We start from the raw sequence: 23,108 nt of genomic DNA on the forward strand, positions 1-23,108 counted from the left end.
CTGGCTTTTACACTGAATGATGAACTGCTGGGAAAATGTACGTTGTAATAATTTAAGAATTTTAGCGTTTTATTTTCATCCTATTTTGAGACATTCCCCATGCACAGATTGTTACTAATCATTAAATAATAAAAGTAATGAATGCATGCTGCTAAGCACCATCAACAAATATTTGAATGCCAACCCTTTTTTTAATGGGAGAATTTTGTTGATGATAAAAATTACATTCCCAAATTGCCGGAGTAGACACAAGGCCTCTCTGAATTATCAAGTGAAATGAAGGTTTCAAGGCCCAAAGACACGGGCCTTGGTCAGACCCCCTGTGGAACGGCTGAGATTTACACAACCAGCAGTTCTTGGTCTAAAGAGGAAAAGTTGGGTCTGTGGCACGGCCACAGGCACTTGGTTCATCACCTGCCCTTAGTCCAGGTAACAAGGTAAAAGTAGTGAGGCTCAGGCTTCACTCCAGGCTGCTCTGGAAGTGAAGGTGGAGGGAGAAACCTGCAGCTGTGCCCAAGAGGACTGGCCCATCCTCCATATAGGAAGTCCTAGAGGAATGTGGGCTGATTCACATCTGCAGTGAGATGAGGACATCTGGAGAGGGTATGAATGGAGTGTCCTAATACTTTGAGAGCTTGAATCCATTTATTCCCTCATTTTATTGTCCAGAATGTAAGCGACACACAAGAAGTTGTCTTGCCTGTGGAGGACAGGTTCTCACGGGCTGCGTGGTGCACAAGCTGTGTCTGTGGCCATCTGCCAAGTCACACATGGCTTGGCCATCACAGTGCTTTGCCCTATTTGTATTTACTGCAATGGAATTTTTAGCAGTGCACCAAGAACTCCCTTGTTCTTTCCCTTTTCTCTTTACCCCTCACCATTTCTTCCCTTTGCCAGCGCAGTCTTACTCCTGGTTGTCATGATCATATTATGATAGATTTGGAAAGGACCTAAGAGATGAGTCTACAGCTCAGAGAGATCAGCTGACTCCCAGGGGTCATCTCGTAAATGAAAAATTGAGGAAAGGAGTGAGTATCCTCACTCCCAGCTTGTGGGTCTTAATCCTGAAATTCTAAGCAGGTCTCCTCTTCACACATCACCCCAGAATTTCTGTTCTTGACCTTAACCTCAGAGCCCAACCCATCTCTCATCCCAGGCACCTGATCCTATCGTTTGCTGTATTATAATCTCAGCTCCACAACTGCAGGGAGACCTGCAGTGAATTCTTCACACTCGCTGTCGCTAAGAACACTGTATGTGTTTCTGTTAGAAGTTGTTCTGTGTCTCGGTTGGGTACTATTAATACTGTCTTTCAGGCTCATGATGAGTTAAGTAGCTTTATTCTGAGCTGTCCCACCACAAAATAATTAACCACCCTTTGTAAGATTGTATGTGAAATTACCCTCCCAGTTCCAGAAAAGGGGGTTTTGTTTGGCCAGTTGGAAAGCCATGTGTGCACAATCAAATAGGTGGGAGAGGTAGGAATTGAGAAAGGCACTTTCATTATCAAAGGATCCAGAATTAGCAAGAAAATGTAAACTCACAATTATTTCAGGTCCTGAGTTATATTAGGAAAGCATATTAAGAAGATTGCCCTCTGATTTATAGACAGTGTGCTGTGTGGGCTGCAGAGAAGACAGGGTTTGCTTCCTCCAGGCAGAGCGTGGGCAGCCTGGACTTGTGGGCAGGCAGCCAGGGATCAGCACCTCCATAAAGCACCTCCCTGGTACATGGCATCCTCTAGCCATTTTTCTAGCCAAAGAAGAGTTCTGACTCACTGATGTGTCCAGGCTTCCAGACATCCATCAGCTCCTGCCTGGTTTCACTCTGAATATAGGAGCTTCACACTAAATACATCAGGAACTTCTTGGAAAATGGGCTTGAGATCAAATAAAAATAATTGAAAGCTGGCAAAAGTAGTGCCATCTACAGATTAGCAGGTGACATAAATTCATTGGACTGGAATGAAAATTCAAATCTCTACATGCATACTCCAAATGAGTAGGAAGAATGTTTTGAAAGGACATAATTTTTTAAAGGAGGGAAGTGTTGGAAAAATATTCTAATGAAAAGAAAGACAGCAGCTAGAGATGCTTCTGTTCCAGCTTAGATTGAATATAGACTCTAATAAGGATGGTGTCAAAGATCAAAGAAAAATGTGAATACGGCATTGTAACCCTTTGATGTGCATTGTGATCCGTTTTAGGGATTGGCCTGGCAGCATGAAGGCCCCATGCGCCAGTGTGTCTGTCCCATTTCTATTCAGTTTCCAGATTTGACTAATTCCTTGGATCATCAGATTTCTGGAGAAATGTCTCTCTGATCAATTAAGGATGACCCAATTAATACAATGAACTATGATGGTGCCACTGCACTCCAGCCTGGGTAACAGTGAGATGCTATCTTAATACGTGAATGAATGAGTAAGAATAAGAATTTGACATTAAGTATGTGCTGAAATATCAATAAACTCTTCCAAATGATATACCTGTGATTAGAATAGCCTTCATTGCACGTTTCAAGTGCTAGAACAATTTAATAATTGCCTTTATGGAACTAAGAAAACAATCCCAGTCCTGATCTGGGATTATTATTAGCCATCATGGTCTTTTTATTTTGGTTCTAAGCCACTAAATTAATTGCATAACCATATGCAATACCATACCTTCTCTAGGCCTCCATTTTTTAGAATAAAGAAAAAGCTTTATGAAAAGATACCTAAGTTTTTCCAAGTCTAATGTTCTAGTTCTGAGAAGAGATGTGTAGACGTGTTTTTATCTTGCTTAATAATTATATATATAGAGAGAGCAACTTTTAATGTAATTTTTCCCTCCTCCTTTATAAGGGTTTGTGATTCTCTTTTTCTCTTTAAAAGACTGTAGTAAAGGTCCCTTGAATGTCTCCCTTTTGATGATCAGGCTTAACCAACATTTATGTTTAGTAGGATATCAACAGCATGTCATCTCCATATTACAGTGATTTTTTTAAAATAATGATTCGATGACCCTGGGCAATTTAAACAGTATATTTCTGAGAGCTTTATTTTGTATTATTTTTAATCAGAAAAACATACCATGTGAACAAAGTGTGGAGATTCAAGAATGATTTCTTAATATTATGCCCCTTTAAAAGTAAAGTTTTATGAAGATGGCATCTCTGGGCCTGTAGTTTGTTTTTAGGTTTGAAAAACAGTGATTTAACACAGATGAGTTTTTGAAAAAGTACGTGCCTTCTGTGTATTAAAAAAATAATAATAACAGCATAAAATAAAATTCTGTAGAGGCCGAACGTTAGTGTAGTTGGAGTAATAATGTTGTGGCCCCTCTCAGTTGTTCCACGGGCTTTAACAGTTCATCTGGTGGCTGTTCACACCAATCCAGCAAGTCTGGGTGTATATTTAGTTCTACCCATTAAGTAGCTGGAAATTTTCCTAACACTACACAATTAATAAGTGCATGTGGTACCAAGAATGCCATGAGGTCTCTCCTGAGTCTCATTTTCCTCTTGAGGGACAACTACTTTAAAAAGGCTCTAATTCTTTTCATGGTGTGCTGCTGTATAGCTCTTAATTTGTGAGTTTTTATATTTAAATGTCATAACTGTGGCTTGTCATCACAACACCGTCCATCAGCCAGGGGTACAGAGAGAGGAGATGGTGAAGCTAGGAGGAGCAGTGAGGAACCAGGCGGGAGCGACCATGTACTCTGCCAGGTCGCTGCTAGCAGACAGGCCCTCATCCAAGAGTGGCAGCAGAGTGCTGCCCAAGGGAGTGGTTTGTTTGAGTTTCTTAATTTGTGTATTCCACTGACAGTGCCAGGCATTGGTTTTTAGCAAATGAGACACTCCCTTCCTAAGAGCTGTCTGTATAATCATAGGTGCTGCTGGTCAGGAGGTCTTGTACTGCTTCAACCTGTTATCAAATAATCATTCTGTACATTCTAATTCCTGTACTTCTTTGCATCTGCCCACTTCTTTCCTTCCCCGCTGCTTTTGGTTCAGGCCCCTGTTCATTTCCTTCCTGGATATTGTATAATACTAGTCTCCTAGCCAGCTCTGCATTGCAGCCATACGAGGATCAAGCTGATTTTTGTAAACACAGAACTAGCCCTGCCACTTCTGCTTTTCAAAACCTATGAGTGCCCCCATCCTTGGCATTGCATACTATCTGGTCATTATCTGGGCCAGCCTGCCTTTCCAGCCTACTTCCCCCTCCTCTGTTCTTGCACACACTACCTGGCCATCAATGCCTAATTACAGACATTTCCCCAGGTTCTCTGTAATCACCGTTTCTTTCAATATTCTATTCCTCTTTTGGGTCAGCTTCTCTCCCCTGGTCCACTTGGGGACTTCTTTAAAGAATCACTTCCAGAAAATTCTTCCTGGCTCATCCAAACTATATACTAATACTTTGATCTCTTGTCTGGTGCCCCAGTGGATCTTTGACACCCTGTGATGGGTAGCTGTCACACTGTCTTATAATTGTCCATGTATGTTCCTCTGTCCCCTGCTGGATTCTGACAAGAGGGGAAAGGCCTGAGTCTCACCTCTGTGCACCTCAACCCCTGGCAGTGTGCCCAGCACAGGGTCATTTCTCAGGTAATGCATATCGATTTGGATTGAACTGATCCCCTTTAGATGCTTCTAAAAGTAACCTAAAAGCACTGCCCTTTCATACTTTCCTGTGATTATCACATTTGCCATCTGAATTAGGTATTACCTTTGTGTGATTAGAGGCTTCGAGAAACTCTGTACAGAAATAGACTCTAGAACATGGACAAGAAAGAGCAATATGAATCTCTGTAGTAGGAATTTGGACATTAAGATAAGACTTAGCTGATTTATCACTTAAATGATTTGACTCTGGACTGCAGTAATGGCTAAAGGAACATTCTTGTTCCATAGATTTCTTGGCCCTTGACTTTAGATTCCTGTGTGTATCTGTTTTCATGCTGCTAATAAAGACATACCTGAGACTAGGTAATTTATAAAGCAAAGAGGTCTAATTGATTCACAGTTCCACATGGCTGGGGAGGCCTCACAATCGTGGTGGAAGACAAAGGAGGAGCAAAAGCATGTCTTACATGGCGGCAGGCAAGAAAAGAGCTTGTGCAGGGGAACTCCCATTTATAAAACCATTAGATCTCATGAGACTTACTACCACAAGGAAAATATGGGGGAAACCACCCCCATGATTTAATTATCTCCACGTGGCCCCGCCCTTGACACATGGGGATTATTACAATTCAAGGTGAGATTTGGGTGGGGACACAGCCAAACTGTATCACCATAGTTTATATTCAGAGATCACCCTGATTACCTAAAATTCAGTATAGTTGATGTTTGAACAACATGGGTTGGGGCACCCACCCCCTCCCCATGCAGTTGGAAATCTGTATAATTTTTGACCCAGAACTTAACTACTAATAGCCAGTTATTGACCAGAAGCCTTTCTGATGAAATGAACAGCTCATTAACACATATTTTGTATGCTATGTGTATTATATACCGTATTCCTACAATAAAGTAAGCTAGAGAAAAGACAATGTTATTAAGAAAACCTTAAGAAGGAGAAAATATATTTGCCATTCACTAAGGGAAGTGGATCATCATAAATGTCTTCAGCCTCACCATCTTCGAGTTGAGTAGACTGAGGAGGAGGAGGAGGGGCTGGTTTTGCTGTCTCATATGTGATGGATGTGGAAGAGGTGGAAGGAGAGGCAGGCACACTTGGTGTAACTTGTAACTTCTGTTAAAGAAAAAAAACCTGCATATAAGTGGACTGAGCGGTACAGACCCATGTTATTCAAGAGACTCTATGCTGATCCTGAAAGATGTTAGGTGGGATAGAATGGGCCTATAAGAATTTTGTTCTCATTATTTTTTTAATTGCAAAAACAAATTTTTAATTTTTGTTTAAAAAAGACATGGATATTTTGAATTCATTATGATATATGGGAAAGGAAGTGGCAGAAACATATTCATAACTGAAATGGCTTGAGTTGACTACCAGTTTTGAAAAGATAGCATTCATGTCTTAATGAGTCTTTTATTGCCACTTTCCAATTCATATGAAATTGGGCTTTCCCCTCCATGCTTCATGAGTGTAACCCTATGAAGAATGTGTTTTCATGTAGAAGGTAGCTTATGTGCCTGTGGCATCATTCCCACGCAAATTAAAATAGGGGTAACTCTCAGTAGGTGTTGCAACAAAATCCAGTTGTATCATTCTACGAATTATTCATCAGAGTAGATGGGGCAATACCCAAATTGACTCTGCCAAGGAAAAACAATAATATTCATTTAGTACAAAACACCCCTTACACAAGAGTTCCTTTTCCTTCTAGCTCCAGAAATACATGGGCAACAGTCTTATTGATTATAGGTGGAGAAAGAAGAAATAGGACTGAACAAAGCATTTTATTAAACATTTTTAGCTAAAATACAATGGCTGGGAGGTAGGGAAGGGGTCAAAATAAAGAACATTTGATATTTGCTAAATATTTCTCTTTTGTTCTATATATAGAAAATAAAGTAGTCTATCAAAGTTTTCCCAAATATTATGAGGTTTAACAACTTGTCCATTGTAGCTTTTGTTAAGCCTGCTTTGGAAATCTGTGGTCTTTGTTCTTGTATTTTGAAAGACTGCATTTTAAGCTGCTGGATTATAGTACTTAGGGTTTACTCTTTGCTGGCTCAAATCCCTTTCACAATGTTAGATTGTTATTTTACTCTTTGCTGGCTCAAATGTCTTTCACAATGTTAGATTGTTATCAGCTAAACTTTTTTTTTTTTTTGAAACAGCATCTCGCTCTGTCATCCAGGCTGGAGTGCAGTGGTGCCATGTTGGCTTACTGCAACCTCCTCCTCCCAGGTTCAAGTGATTCTCCTGCCCCAACCTCTCAGGTAGCTGGGACTACAAGAGTGCACCACCACACCTGGCTAATTTTTGTATTTTTAGTAGAGATGGGGTTTCACCATATTAGTGATCCACCCACCTCAGCCTCCCAAAGTGCTAGGATTACAGGAGTGAGCCACTATGCCTGGCTCAGCCAAACTTTTCGTGGTGCTGTCTGTAAGATCCTAATCAAACAAGATGAAAAAGTACATTTGCAGAATATTTTGCCAGCATCCAGAGTCATGTGATATCTTATGTTCTTCAGGCAACACATTGTAATTTGTTCTTAAATAATTGCCACTGGATTCCATATAAGCATGGCTTCATACAGCAAGTATATAAACATGATTATGGGTGCCTAGCAGTATGGAAATCCTCCTGAACTATATGTGTAAGTTTTTGCTATCCAGGAGCTCTCCTTGTAATCGAGAAGGAATTTCCTCAACACAAAACAGAAAAGTGCAAGATCATACACCAGGGAGCAGTGTCAAGTTTGGTAGGTGCACATGCCGTGGGGTGATGAGAAAGACTAGAAGTTTCTACCCTGTGAGCTCTGGGACTTGCAGAAAGAAAAGGCAGAAGAGGGCCTGGATGCTGGATCAGTGGTCAACAAACATCATCTCTAGGTGGCACCCAAGCTATTCGGTGCCCCTCCTTCCTACCCAACTCCAAGCTCATAGCACCTAGAGAACATATCGAAGTTATCTGTACATCTTTCCCCTACTAGACTGTGAGTGGACATGGTCTGTGGTTTATTGAGCTTTGTGGCACTTCCCATCCCCTAAATCCTGGCAGTGTGCCCAGCACATAATAAATACCTTTTGAAAAATCTGAAGTGAAAGAGTAAATTGAGAGTGAATTCTTACTGAAACTGTTAATTCATTAGTGTTAATTTGGTGCTTTACTTTGAATCAATTTTCACAGAATTTTAGAGTAAAACACTTTTATACGAACAACCTGTAAATGATGCATTATGTCTTCTGTACCTTAGTAACTCTTCCAGATGGGAGAGGATGAGAGTAAAAATGAGGAAGAGGGAAACTATTTTGCTAACTGAAATTCCTGCATAAAATGAAAGTCTCTGCTTCTGTATCTCATAAGGTCTCTAAGGGAACTAGATTACATTTCAGAACAGTTGCTGTGTTTGTAGCCCAAAGCACCTACTGACATTATTAAAATATAATAGCACAGCAGTGTCCCCTTCTCTTTACTCTGCTAGCACAATGTGTTTGCAAGTAGAAAGCCAAATATGGAGAGCCTCTGTTTGAAAACAGAGTATCTTGAGATACGCACTTTAAAATTCAGTTTGATTTTCCATTTGTTGCATTCTCTTTAATTGGGGGAAAAAGTTGTATTTACCACCCATATTTATTAGAACCCATCTCCCAACCTGTCTTGTCTCTGATTCTCCCCCATGGTGTTTAGCCAGGCATCTGCTATGGCTTGGGCACCAGGGAGTCAATAATGAGTGACCCAGCTCTTGCCCTCAATATGCTCACCACAGAATACACCTAAGGGGGCAGCTCATGCATTCTCAGACTTGAGCCCCTGCAAAGGACCCCAGTGCTGAAAGTTATTTATAATTATTTATAATTTATAATAACGTTGGAAAGAAAACTCAAGGTCTGGCTTTTAGAAGACGTAACTTAAAAACAGATTCGAGAAGCATAATTTCAATAAAGGATGCTTTATACAATGTGCTAATAATTCTTGTTTATCAAGGCAACAGTACATACATGTTTGATATACATTTGATTGTGAATCCTTATAATTGTCTTGTACTTGCCCAAGACACACAGCCAGTGAAAGTGGTTCTGTCCAGAATCCTGGCCTTGTCTCTCTCTCACCCGAGGCCATGCTCTTCACAGCTGTTCTGTATTCAATAGGTCAGCTTTCCAACCACAAAGGAAACCACAAGTTTAGCCAAGTAAAGAAAGACATTTGCAAAGTCATGGCAGAGTGTCTATCATGCCACTGCAGTCTGTGCTATCTCCCTTGGCCACAGGGTTTCGGCTGGTGGCGTAATGTGTTGGCTTCCTAGGGCAGGAAAGCACTCCAGTTTAGTGGGGTGTATGGAAATCTATGACAAAACAAAACTCTTTTCTTTCCTACTGAAAAAAAATATGATCTGAAGCTAATTTATCATCACCAGGTGCCCCTTCAGTGTTACTGTAAGCAGAATTGAAATAACAACTTCTGCCTTTGAAGAAGGCATGGCTGTAGGATTAGAATGAAATGGAGGATAGAGGACTAGGTGAAGGTTAGATCTTTGGATATAGAAGTGCAGCCAACCATAATGTCTGGTGATGTTCCCCGGCCTGTGGAAGGCAGGTGAGATTGAAACCAGGGCGTACATGAGTGATCTGGAGCCCGTAAGTAACAGTAACACAGAGCAGAGAGTGCTAGATGAGGTGGAGCTCATAGGAGCATGGGAAGTTCAATGAGACAGTAAGGAACATTCTGGAAGCTGTAATGGAGAGTTAGGAGAATGCCAGAGTGATCTGATGCAGCCCTTCCAAATGCCGGCAGAGCCCAAGCCATGACCAGTGACATAGACTAGAAGTCACGTTAATTGGGAGAGAAGAGGTTAAGGAGCACCCAGGTGAACAATTAGGTCCTCCACAATGAAGGCAGGTAATGTGGAGGAAAGAGAGCTTGTAATGGTAAATGAAAGCAGCCTGAATCCATTTTTGAGCTCTATGGAGTAAAATATAAATTTAATATACAAAATATATTTGTTCCTGTAAAAGCTATATGTTTTGATAGCAAAAAACAAAATTACGATTTCTGTGAGAAATATGATTCACATCCAGAACATCTTATGGTTGTATTTTGTTTAAAAAGTACGTAGGTTTGACTGGGTGCGGTGGCTGACGCCTGTAATCCCAGCACTTTGAGAGGCCAAGGCGGGTGGATCACCTGAGGTCAGGAGTTTGAGACCAGCCTGGCCAATATGGTGAAACCCTATCTCTACTAAAAATACAAAAATTAGCCAGACATGTTGGTGGGCACCTGTAATCCCAGCTACTTGGGAGGCTGAGGCAGGAGGATTGCTTAAACTTGGGAGGCGGAGGTTTCAGTGAGTCAGGATCACCCCACCGCACTCCAGCATGGGTGACAGAGCGAGACTCCATCTCAAAAAAAAAAAAGTATGTAGATGTTTGTATTTTAGCTGCATTGCTAACATTTTATAGTATTTTTAATGGATGAATGCTAATGTTTATGTATATATATTTTTGTTTCCTTAAAAACAGGTTCTTGCTCAAGTACCAACTCTATGGACCCAGGACAGGTTTGTCCCATGACCTGCTGTGAACAGTGTGTTGTCTGATAGAAGATTCGGTTGGCAAACCATCTCTCTATTGCCTTACAGAGCAAGCAAAGAAGATGGATCGATTGAAGAGCCATCTGACTGTGTGCTTTCTACCTTCTGTGCCCTTTTTAATCCTAGTATCCACTCTGGCCACTGCTAAGAGTGTGACTAACAGCACTTTAAATGGCACTAACGTGGTCTTGGGCTCTGTGCCCGTAATCATTGCCAGAACTGACCATATCATAGTCAAGGAAGGGAACAGTGCCTTGATTAATTGTAGTGTTTATGGCATCCCTGACCCACAGTTCAAGTGGTATAATTCCATTGGCAAGCTGCTGAAAGAAGAAGAGGATGAGAAGGAGAGAGGAGGAGGTAGGCTTTAAAGTTGTATCAAATGTCATAATAAAATATAAACAGGAGCTTGGGAGCCAGCACCCATGATGTTAGTTCTTCTCATGCAAATGATTTAAAGATCTCATCTTGTCTTGTTTTTCTAAGGCAGGAGAGCAAATATATATCCTTAAGGATTCAAAGAAGCAATTAATTCATTTTTTTCATTCATTGACACAAAGACAAAGGACAAACACAGAAGTCTTTTAAAAGACTTCTTGGAATTTTGTAATATAATACATCCAATACATTATAGAGACAAATGTAAAATGGATTTTGCTAAGTAATATATTCAGTTTTTAAGGGAGTTTTGTTTTCTTTCATGGAGATGGCTGGAATTAACAATATAGCCATTGTTTATCATTAAATGTTCATTTAATTCATTGGCTGTGGATTTAAAGACCACACTTCTGAAAAGAAACCTCAGTGCAAGTCTCAGCCACTGGCTGGGATCCTTCTGTATTCCTGGAGACCTGGCTGCAGTTTCTAGGCTGAGGCTGGGAGGGAGGGAGGATGCAATAACAAGGAAGGATGTGGGGCAACAGGAGACTGCTTGGTTTTTAATAAATGCATTTGTGACCAAAAAGTGTGAATCACCTCACTCTGGGAAAGACTAGCCAGAGAGAGGATTGGGTCTTCGGGAATCAGTGCATTTCTTGTTTTAGATGCGAGAAGTAATTGTCTGAAAACCCAAGCCTGGTCAGATTGACCAGAAGGAGTTAATCTGCTTTCCTAGGCATTTACTGTGTGAAGTAGAGGGGTTGGGGTGGGGGAGTGAAAAGACCATTGTTCTGAAGTAGCAGCTTATTAGTTTCTTCCATTCACATTGGCCTCCTGTTCCACAGTTCTTTAACCAATGAGCAATCCCCAGAAGAGTTTCTGCTCCAGGAAAACCTACATTTTAGATCTCTTTCCCTCACGTTATCTTAATTGCCCTGAAAAAAGAATAGAGGCTAATGTTGTATATCTCCTTAGGAGCTAAGTGAATGGAGTTTTCTTGCAGTTGCCTACTTCTGGTTCACAGCTGTGTTCCAAATGGCTAAGGCTGCTAGCTGTCTAACTGGCCGGATTGTGGGGTTTGCTGTAGTGCTGTCACTCACATTGCTTTTGGTTAGCCAGTCAAGGTTGTAGAGCATTATAAAGCTTCTTCCTTTAAGTCAAAAATATTATATATTATGAATCGTGTTTAAGCTAGGAGAGTCGAACTTTTGCCGACCAAGAGGAATTGTGGGACCATAGCAAAGGTAAATTAGAAGGCACCTTGGAGATGTTATAGTTCAAATGCCCCTTTACTGAAATTTGCCCAAAGTCCTGCTATTATTAAGTGGCTATGACTAGGCCTGTAATCCCAGCACTTTGGGAGGCTGAGGCGGGCGGATCACCTGAGATCCAGAATTTGTGACCAGCCTGGCCAACATGGTGAAACCCCATCTCTACTAAAATTACAAAACTTAGCCAGGCATGGTGGCATGCACCTGTAATTCCAGCTACTCAGGAAGCTGAGGCAGAATAATCTCTTGGAACCCAGGAGGCGGGGGTTGCAGTGAGCAGAGATCATGCCACTGCACTACAGCCTGGGCGACAGAGTGAGACTCTGTCTCAATTTTAAAAAGTGGCTATGACCAGAACCTTTACTACTGACAGTGGAAAGATGAGGGAACACAGCCCCTAGCCCACAGTGGTTTTGGTTCCTACAGCCCCTTCCTCCAGAACAAGTCAGAAGGCAGTGATGTCACACTTGTGAACAGAGGGCAGTAGCCGTGGTAACAAAGACACTGCAGCCCAGGTACCTTAGCAGGTCTTTCTGCAGGGCTGAGCCATCGCTAGGGAACCCAGGGCAACTGAATCAAAGGGAACAAAGACCCCAGACCTGGATCTCCCTTTTACATGGACCCTGAAGCAAAGGTTATCCCTGGGTATTAAAGAGCTGGGTTGGGGCACTGAACTCCTCAGTCCTAGAGAGGAAGAGAACTGTGGGAACAGCATAGTGCTGGGGCCTGAATTTCAGTTCCAACATTTTGAGGATTATCCCAAAGTGTAGTATCTTACTGCTTCTGAGTTACATATGTGGTGTCTTAGCGAAAAGGTCCTTAGAACTGCTGACTCAGCATTGGCAAGCTGACTCTGCACTGTGCCTCCTTCACCTGTATATTGAGGGCGTTGAACTAGTTCGTAGCTGTATTTGGCTCCATTTTCTTTTGTTTGTGGGTGCTAAGATGGACTATAGTAGTAGCCTGTCAGTAGACTCCAGGCTAGTGGCTGCCAGTCAAAAGCCTTTGGCGCAGAGAACCGCTCCATCAGAATTCAGCACTCTGGTTTGTAGCCAGCAGCCTTGCTGATAAATCAGTTAGCTATTTTAAATCTCTTTAAAACTTTCAAGTTTTAAAAAGAACTCGTGATACTAGCACTTGATGTTCCAGCTCAGCTTTTGTAATTACAATGCATGATGGTAATTTCAGAGCATAAGCAACATGGGATAATATACAAAGCAGTGTACCTAACAACCAGGCAATACGCAGAAAACAACAGAAACGAGAGATTCTTGCTCATAAAATATCAGAATCTGAGAGCTGGAATGGCCTATTGGTAAACCCATAGTCTTTAACTTCTCATTTTTGATGGGGGAAATGCCCATATTATAACATGGACATAGATTTCCATTTTTCAGGCCAATAGGCTAGAAGTTTAAATGGAGCGGTGTTGTTTTTCTTTTTTTTTTTTTTTTTAATAACTCAACAAAGAGGTGATTGAATATAGTATGAAAAATACTGGGCCAGGCACGGTGGCTCACGCCTGTAATCCCAGCACTTTCAGAGGCTGAGGTGGGTGGATCACGAGGTCAGGAGATTGAGACCATCCTGGCCAACATGGTGAAACCCCATCTCTGCTAAAAATACAAAAGTTAGCTGGGTGTGGCGGCACATGTCTGTAATCCCAGCTACTCAGGAGGCTGAGGCAGGAGAATCACTTGCACCTGGGAGGCCAAGGTTGCGGTGAGCCGAGATCACACCATTGCACCCGAGCCTGGTGATAGAGTGAGACTCCATCTCAAAAAAAAAAAAAAAAGGAAAAAGAAAAATGATACTAATATCCTAGAACCCTATACACTAAGACTACTGTTAGAACCAAACTAACAAAACTATAATTTTCATTAACAACTGCCATTTACTAAGTCCCTGCACCAAGTGACATATATTATTTCTAATCCTTATAATAAGCCCGACAGTGAAGTGTTATTAATCCTCATGTATACAGATGAGAAACCAGGTGAAACCAGAGGATATGACACAACCAGAGTGTGGCTAGCGGGTATTCATTTTCCCTCCGTGACCCACCACATCATCCTTTAGATTCCCATAGGTGAAAAATGTTGAAGAGCCTCTCACCCAGACTGAATGAATGTGAGAAGGATTCCTAGATGGAAAAGGCATCCTCACTACCAATAGCAAGGTCAGACAGCGTTAGGATTTGTGCCGGAACGTGTGTGTGTACATGGCATGCACATGCACAAAAAGGCGCTCAAAATCATCGGTGAGTCACTCAGGGAGCACACTGCCATTTGCTTTGTGATTAGACTGGAAAGGAGCAATTTCATGTCTTGTTTCTGCTGAAAAGCTGAGAGAGCTGTTATTCCTGCCGGTCCCTCCAGGCCCAGAGAGAATGGGGCTATTTCCTGTCATTGGCAGGAGCAGCAGCTGGTTTGCTTTGCTTGCCTGGTGCTGTCACTTCAATTCCACAGATCAGGAGAGGCTCATGTGTGATCTCCATCTGGAAGACTTTTGTTTTTGTAGTTCAGCAAGATCCTGTTTGGGGTAGTCCACCCACCATAAAGCAGACAACATGCAACAAGCAATAACCACAAATGGCCACGAAATATACTGTTTTCAGTTTTCTTTTTGCTAGAAGTGAGTAGAAATGTATAGTAGCCAGGAATTAAGTCCTAACTATTTCAGGCACTGATTATCCAGTGTATTTTCACTGTTGCTTCTTACTGTGACTTTAAACCATTTACATTAATATTAGCACCTAAGATAAGTAACAAGGGTTTCAAGAAAATCAACTGGTTTCAGCCCTTGTAAAAGTTTAAAATTCTTCCATTAAGTTAGGTTTTTTACTTTTCTTGTGGATTTGTTTTCTGTACTCCTGTAGTGTCTGGTTGCCAAAAACAATTAAGCACTGAGTCCACAATTGTCACAACTGCTACTATAGTGCTACGGAATTCATTATTATAAATTTTGCCTCTAGTTTACATTGCTCTATTGTATTTATCCCTCTACTTTTGCAGGTTTCTTTGAATAGATTGTAATATGCCTTTTAACTAATTCTGCAAGGTACCATGACAAGCTGTGTCAGCCAGTGTTAAGACTGTAGTTACCACTTTCCTACTTAATATTTATATATCAAGAGGTCAGTGTCCACGGCATTAAATTTAAATTATCCTTTACCTCTAAGATCAGTGTAAAGTCCTACATTAACCTGTTATACTGAATTCTTGTTTAGTATATTAAATATTTGAGATTTAAAACACTCACCAAGGCCAGGTGCAGTGGCTCATGGCTATAAGCCCAGCACTTTGAGAGGCCAAGATGGGAGGGTCACTTGAGCCCAGGAATTCAAGATCAACCTGGGCAACATAGTGAGACCCTGTCTCTATGGAAAAAAAAAAAGTTAGCAGGGCTTGGTGGCACACATCTGTAGTTCCTGCTACTGGGAAGGCTGAGATGGGAGGATTGCATGAGCTTGGGAGTTTGAGGCTGCAGTGAGCCTTGATCACAACACTGCTTTCCAGCCTGGGCAATAGCAAGATCCTATCTCAAAAACACGACATCAAATGGTACCAAACACAATTTATGATTTGTGAACATATTATTTATATATTATTGGAAAATATGTAATTATTAATATATGATTGGAAATTCAGAAGAATCACACTATATACTCTTTAAGGAAGTTCTTTGACTTTTCTGAACCATGGTTTTCTTGTCTGTGAAACAGAGATAATCCTTTTTTACTAAAAGTGGGATTGTGAGTCTTAAATGCTTAGCAGAGGTACCTGGAACATAGCAAGCTCTCAGTAAGTGGCACTGCTATTATTATTGTTAATATTGTACTATATCCTCACAATAATATGTTTCAGTTGCTAAAATCCCTGTTTCTTAATATAGTGTGTTTTGTAAAGAAAGGAAAGAGTTTTCTGGGTAATTTAATATTCTCTCAATTTCTCAACCTTTTCAAAACTCAGTAAATGCAAAACAAATTCATATCCCTTAAATATTATTTGAAATTTCAAAATAATGTCCTGACTGCTATGGCAGTGAGTTTGGGATTCTCATCAGAAGCCTCCTTTTCTGGTGCATCACTTCTGCGTACAAAGGGCCTTTGATATCTAATGTGCTGTTACCTCAGAAGAAAGCAGTGTATGTGGAAATTACAAAGTATTATGCACCAGATGAACTTTGCATTTGCCTAACCCTGTGGTTCTCAGCTGGGACCTATTTTCTCCACAGAGGACACGTGGCCAAGTCTGGAGACATTTTTGGTTGTCATAACCAGTGGGGTCAGGCGGGTTGTGCTCCTGGCTTCAAGTGGGTACAGGCCAGGGGTGCTGCTAAACAGCCTACATTGCACAAGACAGACCCCTACAATAAACAATTATCCAGCCCCAAATGTCAATAGTACCCGAGTTGAGAAACTCTGCTCCTAACCCAAAGGAGCAACCCCTTGGCTAACTAAAGAATCATTCCAAAGTAGATCCCATAGAAGCAGTTTAATTTACATTACTAAGGTTAATTTTCTGAATTGAGCCATATCAAGTGCCAACCTGGTGACCACCATTTGTGTGTTTCTTCAGTGAATTGTGCTCCACTTGGGATGTGAGCCCAGATAGCTTTAGTCTTAGCAGTGAAAAGACCCTTCCAGATCCATCTCAGATACGGTGACTGTTAGGATTCCCAAAACAGAAGTGATTTATGTGAACTAAGTGTAGGGTGCTCTGATTTTGGAGGAACACCTGTAGCTACTCTCTAGAAAAGACTATTATGAACCCACATGGAATTACATACTTGGCACTTTAAATATTAAGATTACCAGATCAAATTAGCTAGAAGAACAGATGTTTTCTTTTCCAGGAAATAAAAAGACAGTAGGTTCTTTTCAGATATTAACACCTTGAAGTAGAACAGAACTACAGATTCTGAACAGCAAAATCCTTCCATCCCCACCTTCCTGAGTTGAAAGCTTCGCTAAGCCTGTATTATCCCAGGCCACCTTTGCTCCGCATGATGTAAGAAATAGCTTGTTAGAGCTGCCCCAGTCCTCTCTGAAGAGGTCTCTTGGGAGGGTTGTGGGTGGGGCTGGGAAGGCACAAGAGCACTTGCAGCTTCTGGGATTCATAACCTGATGCTGCAGTGGCTTCAAGGAGCTGTCATCTTCTGCAGAGGCCTTGTCACAGGTGCAGCCGTGCAGTGCTAAATTTGCTTTCAATTATGTTTGGTAAAAAGGCATGAATCCTTGCTCTTCAGTAGCCTATATTTCACAAAATATGTGCCACATTTATAGACACAAACACATACGCACACATCTTGTGCTGCTTTGAAGGGTGCTGATTCTATGCAACCCTTGTTTGAGTGAATGTTGTATTTCATTTATTGTTTGCATAAACATTTATTGGAACTCTCACTATCTGAATGTTTTTAAGTTGGTTTCAAGAAACTAACATACTTACTTTGGCAGATTTAAATTCTTCTCCTGGAAAAGCATGGGTGTGTGAGGCTTAAGAGCCAAAGTGTCTAAACAGGATCGTTAATACAGTTTTAATCCGTTTATACCACTCATTGGGAATATAGACAAACCACACGTCCGTCACTGTTTACACACACGCATTCATAAAACGATGTCTCTGAGGAAAAACAGGTCCTTTTTTTCAAATAAGTGATTGGAAATTTTAAGAGCTTAGCATTTGGGTATAATGTTAATTTTTTTTTCAGTCAGCTTTCTCAAGTTGAATATGTAATTTTTAATGCTCAGTGATCCTAAGGTAAACCTGGAAAGATTTAAGGTTTCGGTAGAAGTGATGTTTGGAGAAAAGCTATGATTACAGGATCTGTGGAGGTTGTGCTCTCACTTCCCGTGTGATTCTTCAGTTCAGAATGCATTGCTCATTGCTGCTTCTTGCTGTACAGCAATAATTTACTCAGAAGTTGTTTGTGTGAGCATTAGTTCTGATGTTGTTGTATGTTGGTTTCACACTAAGTCACAGTCACCCCTGGACTGTAGAATCTCTTGCTGTTTACAGGTTTAATTGTAACCATAGGATGCTGTTGATCTGTTCTCTCATTGCTAGATGGGCTACCTGGCACTGTCCTATTGAGGAGACATTGGGCCATACCACGTGGGCATCTCAGGTCAGCTGCTTTCCTGGTGTGGAACTGACCACGGTTATGGCTTCTCCCAGAGAAAGTGAGCTGGGGAGGAAAGCTCTGAACTGTGTCCCTGGGAAGAAGCACTGTTCTTAAAAAGATATTTTTATATTACCTTGGTTTGTTTACATCATTACTGTTTTTCCAGTCAACCTAGGCTTGCCTGATTTGAAGAATTTCAAGAAGTCTAAGAGTGAGTCATAGGCTACTTTCATTTTAAGTTGTGATCAAATCAACCTTCCAACAGTGTTACCGGCCTGACGACTACCTGCAGTGCATGGGAGTGTCCCTTACCCTACATTCTCAGCAACATTAAAAAAAAAAAAAAAAAAAAAAAAGGAAAAGCATTAATGAAAGAAGGCTGAGCTAGGCAGGAGTCGGCCATCCAGGCTGCGGTGAGTTGTGTGTGATAGAAGGGCCATGAGCTACTGGGCCTGCCCCTCACACCTACCCAGCCAGGCAGCCATCACTTTCCACTGCCGGCAATGTCATTAGCGACTCCCCTATATTCTGGCAACCTGAGAGATGAAAAAGTTGTTTTAAAAATGACTGTAATCTCTATAAATGTAATCATAATTTACATATTAGTGATTTTCTACACAGACACCATTCACATTTCTTGTTTTTGCCAATGATCTGTTCATAGCCTTTTCCTGTTTTTTCTTTTGGGTTTGTCTTGACTTGCTTGATTTATAGCTGTTCATTATGTTTTAGAGTCATTAAGCATTTGTCTGTCAAACATTCTAGAATTTTCTCCCAGTTCGTCATTTGCTTTTAACTTTAATATGGCATATTTTATAGGGAAAAAAATTAATTTAGTGGAAATCTGATCCACTGGTGTTTTCCTTTACAGCTTCTGAGGTGCTTGAAATGCTTTAAAAAGGACTTCCTATTTCAAGGTTATAAAAATATTTTATATCCTCTATTAATTTTATACTTTTAATTTTACATTTAGATCTTCAGAGTAGTTGGAATTTATTTTTATGTATCACATACAGTAGGAATTTGCCTTTATTTTCTTGCAAATGAACAGTCATCTATCCCAATAGTCTTCCACCCCACCCCACCCCCAACCCCGCAATTTGAAACAGTCGTCTTCATCTTTAAACTTCCTATGCTTGGCTGCATCTGCTTCTGGACTTTCAGGTTTCCTCCACTGATTTAATCAGAGTTCACGCAAGGCCTTATTGGGAAATGGAGCAAGACTTGAGGATGGGGTCTTAACTGGGGTAAGTGTGTGAGCCTGGGATTTGGGGTGGGGAGAAAGGAGGTCTTGCAGGCGAAAGGGAGCATGTGGGAAGGTCCTGTGGCCCCTCTTAAGAAATACAGTAAGGCAAACCTGTCAGGGGAAAAGTCATGTAAATGAGGTTGGGAAGCAGGCGGGGCTCCCGTTCTCCCGCAGGATAGATATAAAGCTCTTGCACATTTGGGGGCCCTCCTGTAATCCGGCCCTGCCTTCCTCCATCTGAGCCCTTCTCAGTTTTCTAGTGGTCAGCTCCAGCGGCTCACAGTGTTCTCTCTCGTGCTCATGTGCTCCCTGTGACCTCAAAAGTTCTTTCTCTTTTACTCCCATTCCTCTCCCTACCTGTGCCAGCGGATCTGGGTTAGCAGTGGCCTCCTCTAGGAAGCCCTTGCTCTCTGTCCCTTTTAGTCCCTCCCAGATGCCATTATACTTACCACATGATGCTGTGGTTGTGTCTCAGTGTCTGTTTTTCCTTTGGAACTTGATTTTTTTTATTGCAGTCAGGGGTCATGTCTAACTCATCTTTGTGTTCTCATCATCCAGCATGGAGCTTGGAACATAGACAGTTTGCTCAATGATATTTGTTGACTGAATTAGTGAACAAGATAAAAAAAGATCACTGCCCTTCTACAAATGTCAGCTTTGTTGTGTGGCATAACCCGTGCACTGCAGTACAGCTCAGAAACAACATCTGCTAGCTTTTGTCTTTGCAAAGGAAAGACTATCACCACAACACTGTTATCCACCTCTAGGAGATTTTCATCTTTAACTCTTGTGCCTGGAGTTTCTTGGTGAAGACGGTGACAGGTCTCTGGCAATTTCTAGTCTCCAGGAGACATGAGATGCAGCAGCCTTTGTCCTGCAGCTTGTGTGAGCATTTTAGTCTAAAGCCTCAGGTGTGCATCACCTTCCAGAACAGGAGCAGAGAGAGAGGGGATGGACGAAGGGCATTTCCGGGGGGGGGGAGGGGGCGTGGCTACAGTCTGCGCAAGGAACAGGAAGTGTGTGACTGAGCCCAAGTGCAGGAGGAGCCTGAGAGTCTTTCTTCTTCTATTCAGAAGGTCATAGCGAAATGGCTGTCTCTGTTGTTTCCTCCAAAATCATCGCATGTAGAACTGAGTTGGCATCCACTGCTGACATTTTGGGTTTTATTTGTGCTGAAGTGATGCAGCTTCATGAACATTCAGTGCATAAGCTTGACATTCCCACTCAGTTACAGTTTAAAATGCATGGGGACTGCACTGTGTATCCCCACTTCACGTGTAAAGCACCGAAGATGTGTGATAGTCACCGTAGGTGTTCGTATAACTTTCTGGCAGCTGAAGTCGGGACCCTTCTAGAATGAGTCGCAGGGCCAGGTATTTATAGACGGATGCAAATGGTAACTTGCAGCAGCAAGAACGTTTTCGAGATGTTCCTGTCTGGACAGGTGCCGTGTGGATGGAGATTCTTCTTGAGCATGAGTCCAAAGCTGATGTGGGAGGAGTCTCCAAACAGAATTTGCACCATCCTTAGTTTTCAGAGCTGTATATGGCAGTGGAATGTGCAGAAATCTTTATTTTTCACTAATGGAAGGGCAGGCTGAGGCTGAGAGGATATATTTGGAGTCTTGGTTCCCAGAGCAAATTAATGTATTGGCCTTTACAAAAAAAAGGGGGTGGGGAATACAGACATACATAACCTTCGAGGCTGCAGGACCTTAGTTTTCTTCTATGCTAGTCTTAGAACTGTGTTGACTTGTAAAAACTTGGACTTGCTTTGTGGTCTGGTAATAGTATATTCTCATCCAGGTCACATACTCATTTTACCATATCTCACTCAACAGAATTCTAAGTGACATTAACATGACATTAACCTGGCCAGGCACGGTGGCTCACGCCTGTAATCCCAGCACTTTGGGAGGCTGAGGTGGGCGGATCACGAGGTCAGGAGATGGAGACCATCCTAGCTAACACGGTGAAACTCCGTCTCTACTAAAAATACAAAAAAATTAGCCGGGCAAGGTGGCGGACGCCTGTAGTCCCAGTTACTCGGTAGGCTGAGGCAGGAGAATGACGTGAACCCGGGAGGCAGAGCTTGCAGTGAGCCGAGATCGCGCCACTGCACTCCAGCCTGGGCAACAGAGCAAGACTCCATATCAAAAAAAAAAAAAAGGCTGGGCGTGGTGGCTCTCGCCTGTAATCCCAGCACTTTGGGAGGCTGAGGCGGGTGGATCACAAGGTCAGGAGATGGAGACCATCCTGGCTAACACAGTGAAACCCCATCTCTACTAAAAATACAAAAAACTAGCCGGGCGAGGTGGCGGGCGCCTGTAGTCCCAGCTACTCGGGAGGCTGAGGCAGGAGAATGGCGTGAACCCGGGAGGCGGAGCTTGCAGTGAGCTGAGATCCGGCCACTGCACTCCAGCCTGGGGGACAGAGCGAGACTCCGTCTCAAAAAAAAAAAAAAAAAAAATTTTACCTTAGCCATAAAATAAAGATGATTGTTTCAAGAGGAATCTAGTAATGGACTGAAAACGAAAGAGATGTTTTGGTATCCTTGTCCTCCATTGGAAACAGGAAGTTGCTGGCAGAGAGAGCTGTGATTATCTCATTTAGCTAGTTTGTTAGCGTACAGCGCTATAGGTAATAACCCAACTGCTTTAGGATTATAATATGTGCACTCATATTTGTCGTAGTTTATAGTTAATATAGTTCACAGATACATGGCTGGGCTTTAAACTTTCAGAATAAATAAAATTAAGTGTTGGATAAAGTATATGAAAACCATTAAGTCTGGGGACCCACTGTGCTGGGTTAAGAATCTGAATATACTCCTAAGTAATAATGTATCTGTTAGACATCTCACAGGTTTGTCCAAAACGAACTACACATGTCACCGAATTAGACTGCATGAGATTCCAAGCTATGCCCCTTTTAACAATGTCACAAGAAACATTTGAAGGGTCTATAAGGAGTTGTCTGAATTGAACTGTTTGGTTGTAGATTAGATCAGTAGACAATTAAAAGCATATCTGAAAACTAAAAGTTCACGTTCAGAAACATTTTTGAATATTCAAAGAGGAAAGCATTGGGATGTTGTAACTAGTATTTTCACATTTTATGTTTCTGTAACACTTAGAACATAATTATTACTAAAGTTGTTACTTAGGTTTGGGGGAAAAGCTGTTGATATTACCATCAGATGCCTGTCTTGTTAGTGTTCTCTTCTTCTGTATCCAGGTTCAGACAACTTTTTCCTTATATTTGTAGATAATTGTTCCAAAAAGTGGTACAGATGGGGAGGAGGTAAACAAACTGATCCTAACCATTCTTCACACAAATAACCTCACCTTCTCACCCTCCTCCACTCTATTTTCTGCTATATTTTCCAACAAAAGGAAGGTAAATATGAGAAACTGCAAGCATAGCCTGTAAGTCTCTAGAACCCAATGTCTTCTGTATGGAATAAGCTTTCAATCAGTTAGAGTTTTGTTCTATTTTTGTCCATGCCTGCTGCAGTCTACTTTTATGAGACGTGCAAATTATAAGAAAATAAATTGACAAGGTAACTTTCCTGGCCTCAGGTCATTGTATATTTGAATAAATCTGCAGCTGAAATATCAAAATCTGTGTTCCTGGAATGAAAGTGGTAGAAGCCTTGCCCATGCCCCATCTGAATTAGCGAGAATTTCACAGACCAAGTAGGTTGGTTTGTTCATACACATTCACAAGAAGCTGAAAATTCACTCGATTTTCCAAACCAGTGTTTTCTACTCTTGGAGGAAATACACTGACTGAATTGTTAGAAGAGGGTTACTCAGGGACACCAGAAACTGCTCTTCACAGATGTTCTTTCAGAAGGCACAGT

At 41.6% G+C, this 23,108-nt stretch overlaps 1 protein-coding gene across 11 annotated transcripts in view; it reads left to right on the plus strand.

The window, feature by feature from the left end:
• The window catches only part of LOC105466688 (microfibril associated protein 3 like), a 47,062-nt gene that overhangs the window by 16,872 nt on the left and 7,082 nt on the right, over window positions 1-23,108 (plus strand). For 3 of the 11 annotated variants that reach the window (XM_011715769.3, XM_071092825.1, XM_071092826.1), the window contains one exon: window positions 10,150-10,580. In XM_011715769.3, coding sequence (XP_011714071.1) covers window positions 10,283-10,580 — 298 coding nt within the window. In that variant the 5' untranslated portion in view covers window positions 10,150-10,282. Of the gene's footprint in view, window positions 1-10,149; window positions 10,581-12,361; window positions 12,515-13,948; window positions 14,130-19,170; window positions 19,246-23,108 lie in introns of those variants that run through there. The other 8 variants (XM_024788145.2, XM_011715768.2, XM_011715773.2 and 5 more) reach the window with 7 other exon arrangements.

This window comes from Macaca nemestrina, chromosome 3 (assembly GCF_043159975.1).
Source record: "Macaca nemestrina isolate mMacNem1 chromosome 3, mMacNem.hap1, whole genome shotgun sequence".
In the NCBI taxonomy this organism is placed as follows: domain Eukaryota; kingdom Metazoa; phylum Chordata; class Mammalia; order Primates; family Cercopithecidae; genus Macaca; species Macaca nemestrina.